General features: G+C 44.8%; 1 protein-coding gene across 1 annotated transcript in view; it reads left to right on the forward strand.

Moving 5' to 3' along the window:
• The window catches only part of SBF1 (SET binding factor 1), a gene marked incomplete in the record, with an annotated part of 739370 nt that overhangs the window by 698960 nt on the left and 27643 nt on the right, over positions 1-12767 (forward strand). The window contains 4 exon segments of the mRNA XM_053716293.1: positions 877-1003; positions 1826-1956; positions 2099-2326; positions 6910-7017. Of these exon segments, the coding sequence (XP_053572268.1) occupies positions 877-1003; positions 1826-1956; positions 2099-2326; positions 6910-7017 (594 nt within the window).

Raw genomic sequence — 12767 nt, forward strand, 5'->3', positions numbered from 1 at the left:
TATTATAACCCATACGTCACTAGCTCATGGACTCTTGTCACTTACATGAAAGAAAACATAATTTATGTAAGAACGTACCTGATAAATTCTTTTCTTTCATAGTGGCAAGAGTCCATGAGACCCACCCACCCTCACTACTTGGCTACACATTAAACTATCCCATACGTCACTAGCTTATGGACTCTTGCCACTAAGAAATTCATTTATCAGGTTCTTACATAAAAAATTATGTTTTTTCTGCAGTTTAAAAATACTCTCTTCTGCTCAGCACCCAAAATCACATCTTTAGTTTCTGAACCCCATTAAAAAGTGATCAAAGTTCCCTTAACTACTGTCATTTAGGGACAAAGCTTCAGAGAATGTCACAGCTCTACTTCGTCACGTGTCACCCCACAGCCATACACCCAGCCCGGGTGATAAGGTTACCAGCCACGGCAAAATGTCTACAAGCACTAGCGGCAGCATCTGGACTACAGGCGCTAACTATTGACAGAGACAGCATCTGGGCTACAGGCGCTAGCGGCAGCATCTGGGCTACAGGCGCTAGCGACAGCATCTGGGCTACAGGCGCTAGCGGCAGCATCTGGGCTACAGGCGCTAGCGGCAGCATCTGGGCTACAGGCGCTAGCGGCAGCATCTGGGCTACAGGCGCTAGCGGCAGCATCTGGGCTACAGGTAATATTGCCAAAGTCAGCACCTGGACTACAGGCACCAGGTATCGCTAGCGGCAGCATCTGGGCTACTAACAAATCAAATGTGAGAACTGTGATTAATTAAATGGAACCCACCGTGCTGCTGTATGTTGTGATCTGGTTTTGGCATTTTTGTATGTATGGACGAGGGTAAATGTGACCCTCTTTTCATCTCTGTTTGCAGATCCACCTGCAGTTCCCCTCAGAGTTTGAGTTTAGTCAGTATTACCTGAAATTCTTGGCTTATCACTATGTGTCCAACCGGTTCCGCACCTTCCTTCTGGACTCTGACTGTGAAAGGATTGAAAAGGGTGAGTTTGTGTTTATTAAATAAGTAGTTCTATATGTGATAGCTATATAAGGGGTCGCGCCTTCTGTACTAGAAGAAATAGACATGGGCCTAGCCTACGGCTGACCGTGTAATGGAACTGGAATGCAGAAGATCTTGACAGTGTATATAGTTAGCTTCGCCATGTAATGCGTAAAAGCTGGGTTATATAGGACTGCAGTTGGGAGTGGGGTCCAGGAAAGAGTGGTTCAGATGTGTGTACAGGTGTCAGAGCTGTTTATAGGGTGGTTGGTGCTCTGTAATGGGGAACATAGTATGTGTGTTAGTTATGGATGAACCTGTAATGACACTGGTATGCTGCAGAAGGATAGGAAGAACTGAGTACGGGTGTATGTTATGACTTACCCTATAAAATGTTTCAGGGAGGGACTATCAGGTAGCAGTCCTGTACATATAAGGTGCAGTGCCCTGTAATAGGAACAGCTGGGTATGGGTATAGAGTATGGCTGACACTGTAATAACACTGGTATGTTAGAGGAAGGGGGTTAAAGGAGACAAGCTAGTATAACTAGTGTGCAGTGCCCTTAATAGGAACAGCTGGGTATGGGTATAGAGTATGGCTGACACTGTAATAACACTGGTATGTTAGAGGAAGGGGGTTAAAGGTGACAAGCTAGTATAACTAGTGTGCAGTGCCCTGTAATAGTGGTGTAGGGCAGTGCTCTGTAATAGGGGTAGGTTGCTATGTGTGTAGTGCTCTTTAACTACAGGGTAAAGGTGCTGTGTATTAGCACCTAAGCCTTTACTTCCTCAAACGCAGTGCTGTTATCTCTGTATTACACAGGAGTCTTGTATGAGGAGAAGGGAGACCGGCGGAGCCCACAGGTTTGCCGATCAATCTGGGAGTACATGGAACGTCTGCACAAGAAGAATCCTGTGTTCTATAATTACATGTTCTGCCCTGGGGATGGAGAGGTAAGGGCAGTAATCTGGTGTATAGTGTCCAGGACAAACTGTTATAAAGGCTAAATATGCTCCCTACTGTGCTTGGCTGTGTAACATTAAGTAATAACAAGATAGCTGCTGGATTCTGAACTAATATGTGGTCTCTCCCCAGGTCCTGCGCCCATACAGCTCATTGTGGGCTCTTAGACTGTGGGATTATTACACCCAGGAAGCTCTGAGTGAGGGTCCCTCTTATGACTGGGAGCTGCTTCAGGAACTGCAACATGAAGAACATGAGCGAAATGACAGCTCTGCCCCACAGACCAAGCGCAAGATTATCTGGCCATCTTATCACGCCCCTGCACGTATCCAGCTGGACGCCATAACCCACCTACTGGAGGTCAGAGGCCTTAGTGTAAAGAACAGCAGATAATGGGCTGTGGAATGCAGGGAACAGTGACACATATGGGGGACTGACACTGAGATTAGAAGTGAGAATAAGATAGTGTAAAGTGATCAGCAAGGAGCGCAGTGTCATTAATAACGTGATCAGCAAGGAGCGCAGTGTCATTAATAACGTGATCAGTAAAGAGCGCAGTGTCATTAATACAGTGATCAGCAAGGAGCGCAGTGTCATTAATACCGTGATCAGCAAGGAGTGCAGTGTCATTAATAACGTGATCAGCAAGGAGCGCAGTGTCATTAATAACGTGATCAGCAAGGAGCGCAGTGTCATTAATAACGTGATCAGCAAGGAGCGCAGTGTCATTAATAACGTGATCAGCAAGGAGTGCAGTGTCATTAATAACGTGATCAGCAAGGAGTGCAGTGTCATTAATAACGTGATCATCAAGGAGCGCAGTGTCATTAATAACGTGATCAGTAAAGAGCGCAGTGTCATTAATACAGTGATCAGCAAGGAGCGCAGTGTCATTAATACAGTGATCAGCAAGGAGCGCAGTGTCATTAATAACGTGATCAGCAAGGAGCGCAGTGTCATTAATAACGTGATCAGCAAGGAGCGCAGTGTCATTAATAACGTGATCAGCAAGGAGCGCAGTGTCATTAATACAGTGATCAGCAAGGAGCGCAGTGTCATTAATACAGTGATCAGCAAGGAGCGCAGTGTCATTAATAACGTGATCAGCAAGGAGCGCAGTGTCATTAATAACGTGATCAGCAAGGAGTGCAGTGTCATTAATAACGTGATGAGCAAGGAGCGCAGTGTCATTAATAACGTGATCAGCAAGGAGCGCAGTGTCATTAATAACGTGATCAGCAAGGAGCGCAGTGTCATTAATAACTTGATCAGCAAGGAGCGCAGTGTCATTAATACAGTGATCAGCAAGGAGTGCAGTGTCATTAATAACGTGATCAGCAAGGAGCTCAGTGTCATTAATAACGTGATCAGCAAGGAGTGCAGTGTCATTAATAACGTGATCAGCAAGGAGTGCAGTGTCATTAATAACGTGATCAGCAAGGAGTGCAGTGTCATTAATAACGTGATCAGCAAGGAGCTCAGTGTCATTAATAACGTGATCAGCAAGGAGAGCAGTGTCATTAATAACGTGATCAGCAAGGAGCGCAGTGTCATTAATAATGTGATCAGCAAGGAGCGCAGTGTCATTAATACAGTGATCAGCAAGGAGTGCAGTGTCATTAATACAGTGATCAGCAAGGAGAGCAGTGTCATTAATACAGTGATCAGCAAGGAGCGCAGTGTCATTAATAACGTGATCAGCAAGGAGCGCAGTGTCATTAATACAGTGATCAGCAAGGAGTGCAGTGTCATTAATAACGTGATCAGCAAGGAGCGCAGTGTCATTAATACAGTGATCAGCAAGGAGCGCAGTGTCATTAATAACGTGATCAGCAAGGAGCGCAGTGTCATTAATACAGTGATCAGCAAGGAGCGCAGTATCATTAATAACATGATCAGCAAGGAGCGCAGTGTCATTAATAACGTGATCAGCAAGGAGCGCAGTGTCATTAATACAGTGATCAGCAAGGAGCGCAGTGTCATTAATACAGTGATCAGTAAGGAGTGCAGTGTCATTAATAACGTGATCAGCAAGGAGCGCAGTGTCATTAATAACGTGATCAGCAAGGAGCGCAGTGTCATTAATACAGTGATCAGCAAGGAGCGCAGTATCATTAATAACATGATCAGCAAGGAGCGCAGTGTCATTAATAACGTGATGAGCAAGGAGCGCAGTGTCATTAATAACGTGATCAGCAAGGAGCGCAGTGTCATTAATAACGTGATCAGCAAGGAGCGCAGTGTCATTAATACAGTGATCAGCAAGGAGCGCAGTGTCATTAATACAGTGATCAGCAAGGAGCGCAGTGTCATTAATACAGTGATCAGCAAGGAGCGCAGTGTCATTAATACAGTGATCAGCAAGGAGCGCAGTGTCATTAATACAGTGATCAGCAAGGAGCGCAGTGTCATTAATAACATGATCAGCAAGGAGCGCAGTGTCATTAATACAGTGATCAGCAAGGAGCGCAGTGTCATTAATACAGTGATCAGCAAGGAGCGCAGTGTCATTAATACAGTGATCAGCAAGGAGTGCAGTGTCATTAATACAGTGATCAGCAAGGAGCGCAGTGTCATTAATACAGTGATCAGCAAGGAGCGCAGTGTCATTAATAACATGATCAGCAAGGAGTGCAGTGTCATTAATACAGTGATCAGCAAGGAGTGCAGTGTCATTAATACAGTGATCAGCAAGGAGTGCAGTGTCATTAATAACGTGATCAGCAAGGAGCGCAGTGTCATTAATAACGTGATCAGCAAGGAGAGCAGTGTCATTAATACAGTGATCAGCAAGGAGTGCAGTGTCATTAATACAGTGATCAGCAAGGAGTGCAGTGTCATTAATACAGTGATCAGCAAGGAGTGCAGTGTCATTAATACAGTGATCAGCAAGGAGTGCAGTGTCATTAATAACGTGATCAGCAAGGAGCGCAGTGTCATTAATACAGTGATCAGCAAGGAGCGCAGTGTCATTAATAACGTGATCAGCAAGGAGCGCAGTGTCATTAATACCGTGATCAGCAAGGAGCGCAGTGTCATTAATACCGTGATCAGCAAGGAGCGCAGTGTCATTAATACCGTGATCAGCAAGGAGCGCAGTGTCATTAATACCGTGATCAGCAAGGAGCGCAGTGTCATTAATACCGTGATGAGCAAGGAGTGCAGTGTCATTAATACAGTGATCAGCAAGGAGTGCAGTGTCATTAATACAGTGATCAGCAAGGAGCGCAGTGTCATTAATACAGTGATCAGCAAGGAGCGCAGTGTCATTGATACAGTGATCAGCAAGGAACACAGTGTCATTAATACAGTGATCAGTAAGGAGCGCAGTGTCATTAATAACGTGATCAGCAAGGAGCGCAGTGTCATTAATACAGTGATCAGCAAGAAGCGCAGTGTCATTAATACAGTGATCAGCAAGGAGCGCAGTGTCATTAATACAGTGATCAGCAAGTAGCGCAGTGTCATTAATAACGTGATCAGCAAGGAGCGCAGTGTCATTAATACAGTGATCAGCAAGGAGCGCAGTGTCATTAATACAGTGATCAGCAAGGAGCGCAGTGTCATTAATAACGTGATCAGCAAGGAGCGCAGTGTCATTAATACAGTGATCAGCAAGGAGCGCAGTGTCATTAATACAGTGATCAGCAAGGAGCGCAGTGTCATTAATACAGTGATCAGCAAGGAGCGCAGTGTCATTAATAACGTGATCAGCAAGGAGCGCAGTGTCATTAATACAGTGATCAGCAAGGAGCGCAGTGTCATTAATAACGTGATCAGCAAGGAGAGCAGTGTCATTAATACAGTGATCAGCAAGGAGCGCAGTGTCATTAATAACGTGATCAGCAAGGAGAGCAGTGTCATTAATACAGTGATCAGCAAGGAGCGCAGTGTCATTAATAACGTGATCAGCAAGGAGCGCAGTGTCATTAATAACTTGATCAGCAAGGAGCGCAGTGTCATTAATAACATGATCAGCAAGGAGCGCAGTGTCATTAATACAGTGATCAGCAAGGAACACAGTGTCATTAATACAGTGATCAGTAAGGAGCGCAGTGTCATTAATACAGTGATCAGCAAGAAGCGCAGTGTCATTAATACAGTGATCAGCAAGGAGCGCAGTGTCATTAATACAGTGATCAGCAAGGAGTGCAGTGTCATTAATAACGTGATCAGCAAGGAGCGCAGTGTCATTAATACAGTGATCAGCAAGGAGAGCAGTGTCATTAATACAGTGATCAGCAAGGAGTGCAGTGTCATTAATAACGTGATCAGCAAGGAGAGCAGTGTCATTAATACAGTGATCAGCAAGGAGTGCAGTGTCATTAATAACGTGATCAGCAAGGAGAGCAGTGTCATTAATAACGTGATCAGCAAGGAGAGCAGTGTCATTAATACAGTGATCAGCAAGGAGTGCAGTGTCATTAATACAGTGATCAGCAAGAAGCGCAGTGTCATTAATACAGTGATCAGCAAGGAGCGCAGTGTCATTAATAACGTGATCAGCAAGGAGCGCAGTGTCATTAATACAGTGATCAGCAAGGAGCGCAGTGTCATTAATAACGTGATCAGTAAGGAGCGCAGTGTCATTAATACAGTGATCAGCAAGGAGCGCAGTGTCATTAATAACATGATCAGCAAGGAGCGCAGTGTCATTAATACAGTGATCAGCAAGGAGCGTAGTGTCATTAATAACGTGATCAGTAAGGAGCGTAGTTTCATGAGCTAGCAGGGAGATCAGGGCTCTGTATGGAGGGGCAGGAGAGGTAGCAGGGAGATCAGGGCTCTGTATGGAGGGGCAGGAGAGGTAGCAGGGAGATCAGGGCTAACGCCCCTCCAGGCAACCAAATTCTAAGAACTACTGTTTAATTGTGGGGCATAGCAGAGGCTCTCTGGACAATTTCTCATCTTTACCATTAATAACCATCTATTTTTCTGTTTAGGAGCTGCAGAACCTGGAAATGGATTTGGGTCTGGTTCCTGAGCGCTGGAAAGACTCATGGGATAAAATAAAAGCTGCGCACCGGACTGAGATTCGTCATGAAAGCCGGGTGAGAATAACATGTGGCCCTGTGAGTGTGGGGGATATTCTTGCATTTTTTTGGAGGCAGGGGAGCAGCAAAGGAATTCTAAAAGAAAAGGTACCAATGGCACTACCTAAATGATGAGGACCAGATTAATAACCTAAGTTGCGCCCACTATGTAAGGCTAAGTATGGGTGCTATGTACGTTTGACCCCAATAAAAGTTAATTTTTAATTATATTTAAGTTTTCCTCCTTCCCAATCCATCCTTGGATTATTCTAGTGACAATTATTTGCGATATCTGTTTCGCACATTGGATCAGGGAGTGCTTTTTGTGTGTATGCTTTTTTCTTTTTGTTCAACACGAGCAGCAAAGGAAGTTTCACAAATGACAGGGGATCACAAACAGGACAGTTTTTTAGCAACCCCAGACTGTGATATGGTTGTGATAAATCAGTTACACAAAAATGGACCTACTGTTGGCATGTGCCGAGTTACACACATCTTCTACAGTGTCCTAGACTTAGAAACACCCATTATTTGTTTTAGATATCAGATGATCTTCTGACCTTGCTTGGCCGTAAATCATATCTGTCACCACAACGTATAAAGGGACAGTGATCTATTCATTCTTTCACACCCTTGTAGTCTCACTAATGTAAGTACCAGGGCAGGGGAAGTAGAAGTTCCAAGAAGTCATCAGAGGGTCTTGCCTTCCATCAATTACCCTTTGTCTGCCTGCTGGCATCATTCTTACACTACCCTAACTCAAGTCAATAAGAAAAAACATTTTCTGATGAACAATGTTGATGTGCTCTATCCTGGTTATCCAAGTTATCTTTGGACATTTTGGGATTATTTGTACATTAAACACTAAATAAATATAATGCGGTATTCATAGCAGAAATTAGAATAGAATATTTCTTTCATCAGATGGTGAGAGTTCATAAGTCATCACGTGTGGGAATTCTCCCCCTGACCATGAGAAGGAGGCAAAAGACACCCCAACAAACCAGAGCTTTAAATCCCTCCCACTTACAATGATCCTCAGACATTTTCTTTTGCCTCCTTGTGTTTAACTGATCTGAGGCCCATTTCCTCATTGCAGTTCACTGTCGGACAGAGGGGTAAACAAGGAGTTTAAAGGCAATGAAGCATCTACTTTTAGTCACAGGATTCCCATGTGAAATGCTGATTTATCCTCCATCCCCTGATTGACAGCATGCTGCTCCTTGTCAGCCCTCCCCAGGAGAAATGGGGATTCATTCACCTATCTCCTGGGTTGTAGATGCTCTTATTTATGACAGGTCTTTGACACCGTGCTCACACTACCTAGGATGGGCTTGTCTACTGGAAGCAAGTTGCTACAGCTGAAGTAAGTACCAGTGGAAGGAGGTACTGAGAGGTAAGTACCTGCACCTCCATAGCCCACCAGCTATTATTATGAACATGTACACATGCTTCACATAGTCTGGGGGCATCTATTTGTACACCATACACCTTTTATTAACAGTTTCTTTCTAATGGCAGGGAGAGTCCACAAATTCATTCATTACTGTTGAGAATACAACACCTGGCCACCAGGAGGAGGCAAAGACACCCAGTCAAAGCATTAATTATCTCTCCCACTTCCCTTACTCACCCAGTCATTCAGTTGAGGAAGAAGGAAACTAAGGAGAAACACTAGGGGAGTAGAGGTTACTCCCCCAGTACTTCTTTGCCTTGTCAACTAGGAGGTTGGTGAAGAAAGTGCTCTGAAGAGGATTGTATCTTAAGTCCTTTAATGGGTAGTTTCCCTGCCATATAGGACAAGGGGTTGTATGTAGCCATGTAATCCTCTTAGTAAGAGTGTTGGTGACTGTTAGTTTCTGGATGTCACAGGGAACCTTCCTTAGCCTCCTTCAAGTATAACTTTGCTAACACCCCTCCCAGCAACCAGTGTAAGCTTACACTGCTTTCCTCAGGTCCCTGTCAGAAGTGGATGAAGCTGTCAGACCTGGAAGTGCTTTGACTGCTCCACAGCAGAGACCCTGGAGGGTAAGTGCCTTTATATCTTTTCCTTCCCTTAGGAACTAGGGGACAGATGGAGAATGATGGGCACTATGATAGGATGGCACCTAATTACCTATTTAGGGGTTCTAGGGACAAAAAATGTATATCCTATGGTCAGGATATTTATTATCTTTGTAGCAGAATACATTAGGGACTTCTGTAGCAACTGCAGTTGCGTGGTTAGATCCGATCACTTCACCGGATTGCCTATTTGCAACCTGGGACTTCTCTGGGCATTTATGGCTGTAGGCCTTTTTTAATGGGCTCATTAGGGGTTATTAAGCAATTTTTGGTCTGTAAATTTCCTGTGATCACGGCACATAGCGTCGTTTTCACACACTTCATAATGCTGCAGGGGGCAGCCTCTTCAGATAGCGGCACCACATGGTTTGCTGCGCTCTGACTTCCTAAGCTCCGACCGTGATCAGAGGGTTGTCGACTGCGCTTTAGTCTGCACCGGAGCGGGAGGTGGTGAGTGCTCCGGCCAGAGCAGTTGCTAATCGAGGTGCCGTAGTTATTTTATATATTGATTTTATAACGATAATCCTTACTGTGTGGGAATTCCTCCTTTGCTATGGAGGAAGATATTAACATTTTTAGAGGATTCTTCTCCTTCTTTATTGCTTTCTGAAAAGTGCCTGTATTATGAAGAGGCCCATGTTTCCCCCCATGCACAGTTTTGCTCTCTATGTTTATCATCAGTTTTACAGTCCAAGTCCAAACTAAATCCTATTAATCTATTCCTAGAAGAATAAACCCCTTAGAGCCTTCCCCCTCTCAGGACTCTGTTGTCCAGGACATGCCTCATCTTTCTCCTCAGTCCCCATCCCAAAAGGTTTGCACAGGCAGTTCCCTGCAGCTCAGCACAATCTTTATTTGGGGGAATTTATTTACCAGTGGACTTTGCAGCACAGAAAGACAAAAGAAAGAGAAAGGTTAAACATGTTTCCTCAGATGCAGGAATCGGTACTCCTTTAGAGACTGCGTAGGTCAGTCTATCTCAGCATTCGGAGGATGATCGCTCCTCAGTTGCCTCTCCAAGAAGATTCCTTCTGTCAAGGCTCTCGTTGAATCCAGTAAAGAGGACAGCCTTTCTGAATTGGGTAAAAGACCTTTCTTCTTTGGGAGTGATTGTTCCAGTGCACCCCTCAGAACGGGGCCTAGAATTTTATTTAAACCTATTTGTGGTCCCCAGTATAGTGTCTCAACAAGTTTCTCAAGGTTCCGTCCTTTAAGATGGAGACTATCAGATCCATTCTTTCATTGGTCCAGGAGGGTCAATTGATGACTACTATCGACCTGAAGGACGCATTCCTCTATGTTCCGATCCACAAGGATCATTTTCAGTTCCTGTAGTTTGCCTTTCTGGACAAGCATTTCCAGTTCGTGGCTCTGCCCTTTGGTCTAGCTACTGCTCCAAGGATTTTTACGAAGGTACTAGGATCTCTGCTAGCGGTGGCCATAATGTGGGGAATCTAGGTGGCACCTTACCTGGACGATATCTTGGCTCCATATTTTCCTTTGGCAAGATCTCACACTACCATGGATATTATTCCTTTTGCTCGATTCTATCTGTGACCTCTATAACAATGTATGCTCAGGCAATGGGATGGTGATCATTCCGACCTGTCCCAACTGATCATCCTTGACAGCCATATGAGAGATTCTCTCTCCTGGTGCTCTCAAAGCACGTCCTGGGCTGATAGACTGTGTGTTTTTGGCTGAAACAAACAGGTTTCACTTCCGTTTTTGAAAGTGTTGCACAGCTTCTATTTCTTGCTGTACTTGTAATAACAGGGAAGTACTGTCTTGCACTCCATGTGACCGGGTGTGGTCTCTGTTCATTTCAGTCTTGAACCTGAGGAGAGCGTTTCCTCTGTTAACTGTCTGGGTCTAGGAGGTGGTGAGTGCTCCAGCCATTGGAAATATAAAGGTGCAGTTTTCTATAATAAAAAATGTTTTTGCGTCTTTTTGTGGGTATTACCTGAGCTATGGAGGACTCTGACATGTTAGAAGGTACTACTTCTGTACTAAATCAAACCTGTTTATATTGTGAGGAGGCCGTGGTTTTCCTGCACACTCAATTATGTTCCACATGCCTTAACACCGTTATAAAGTCTAAGACTGGAGACAAGCCTGCTAAGGCTCTTAGTCCCTCTGAGCCATCTACCTCTCAGGACTCTGTGTCCCGTGAAATTACTACCCATGCTACATTATCCACTCCACATGCAGTTCCCAATAGCACATCTAATCCTCCATCCGGAGGGGGCCTTCTTTCTGCGGACTTTGCCACGCAGTTACAAGCGGCGGAGTCTACATTACCTCGCTCTAACAAACGCAAGAGAGAGGTTAAACATAGCTCTCCTGACACAGAGACATCTAAATATTTATCGGATTTAGCTATTATGTCCTAGTTTTTCTTCATAAATGGAAAGAGCCCACAGCTGCATTCATTACTTTTGGGAAATTAGAACCTGGCCACCAGTAGGAGGCAAAGACACCCCAGCCAAAGGCTTAAATACTCATCCCACTCCCCTCATCCCCCAGTCATTCTTTGCCTTTCGTCCCAGGAGGTTGACAGAGAAGTGTCAGAATTTTTTCGATAGTCTCTTATGGAGGGTAGTACTCTTAGGCATGGGACTGGAGTTTTAAGTAGTCCTATCAGCCTCTTATTGAGAGCATGGATTAAAGTTAGAGTCCGGAGATGCAGGGAGAGTCTTTCTGCGAAACTATCCCAACTCATATTAATAACTCCACCAGCAATCAGCGTTGATGAGTTTCGCTGCCTGCTTTCTTCTCTCAAGTCCATGGCAGAGGCGACGTTCCTATCTGTCACACTTGAAGGGCCGTGTTCCTGTTCCACGGCGTAGATTCCGATAAGATTATTTAATTTTGATATGTATTACATATGTTTTCCCGAGAGACTAACACCTTGCGGGACTAACTTTAATTCAGGGTCTCAGTGAGGCTCTTTGTATCTTGAAATAGGGTTAATATCTCCTAAGGGGGGTTATTGAACAGGGAGGGTTTTAATAATGTTTCTTATATGATTCGACCTGCTTATGTGTAGTGTTACTTGGCTCGAGGCCTTGTGGAACATAACAGCCTTGGAAGTGACGCAGCTTTTACGGTCGGGCACACTTTTTTTGGACGGTACAGCCTACCTTGTGACCGGGCGTGGTCACGTTTTTGACTCTCCAGTTACGCATTCCTGACAGTGTGGCGACGGAAAGGTTCTGGCTCGCTGGTGTCTGGTGCTAGGAGGTGGTGAGTGCCCCAGCCATTGGGGGTGTAAGGTGCTGTTTAGAATTATTTGTTTACTTTAGTCCAAAGTTTTTGTATTCATTCCAGTTATTGAGGACTCTGAAGTTGAGATTCAAGTGGTCTCTGATTCAGATTCTACTTCTTATGACGAATACGAACCCGCCCAAATGATGCTTGACAGTTATGTTCCGTAGGCTGTTCTAGTGGGCCCAATTCCTCGGGACCGGGGAATCAAGAGGTCGCTGAGCCATCCGCCTCTGGGGGTTCTGTCCATCGAGTGGCGAGTTCCCTACCACTTACTGTTGCTACACGTACAGGTGACCCAGATTATGCTTATCCTTCCCTGGAGGGTGGTTTGTTCCCTCCGGAGGTTGTGGCATGTTTCCGTATTCAAGTTCTTATGGCATTGGCACATCTGCAGCTTCCAGATGTCTGCTTAAGATTATGTTCGTGTTCCGTCA

This window comes from Bombina bombina, chromosome 6 (genome assembly GCF_027579735.1).
Source record: "Bombina bombina isolate aBomBom1 chromosome 6, aBomBom1.pri, whole genome shotgun sequence".
Taxonomy (NCBI): Eukaryota; Metazoa; Chordata; class Amphibia; order Anura; family Bombinatoridae; genus Bombina; species Bombina bombina.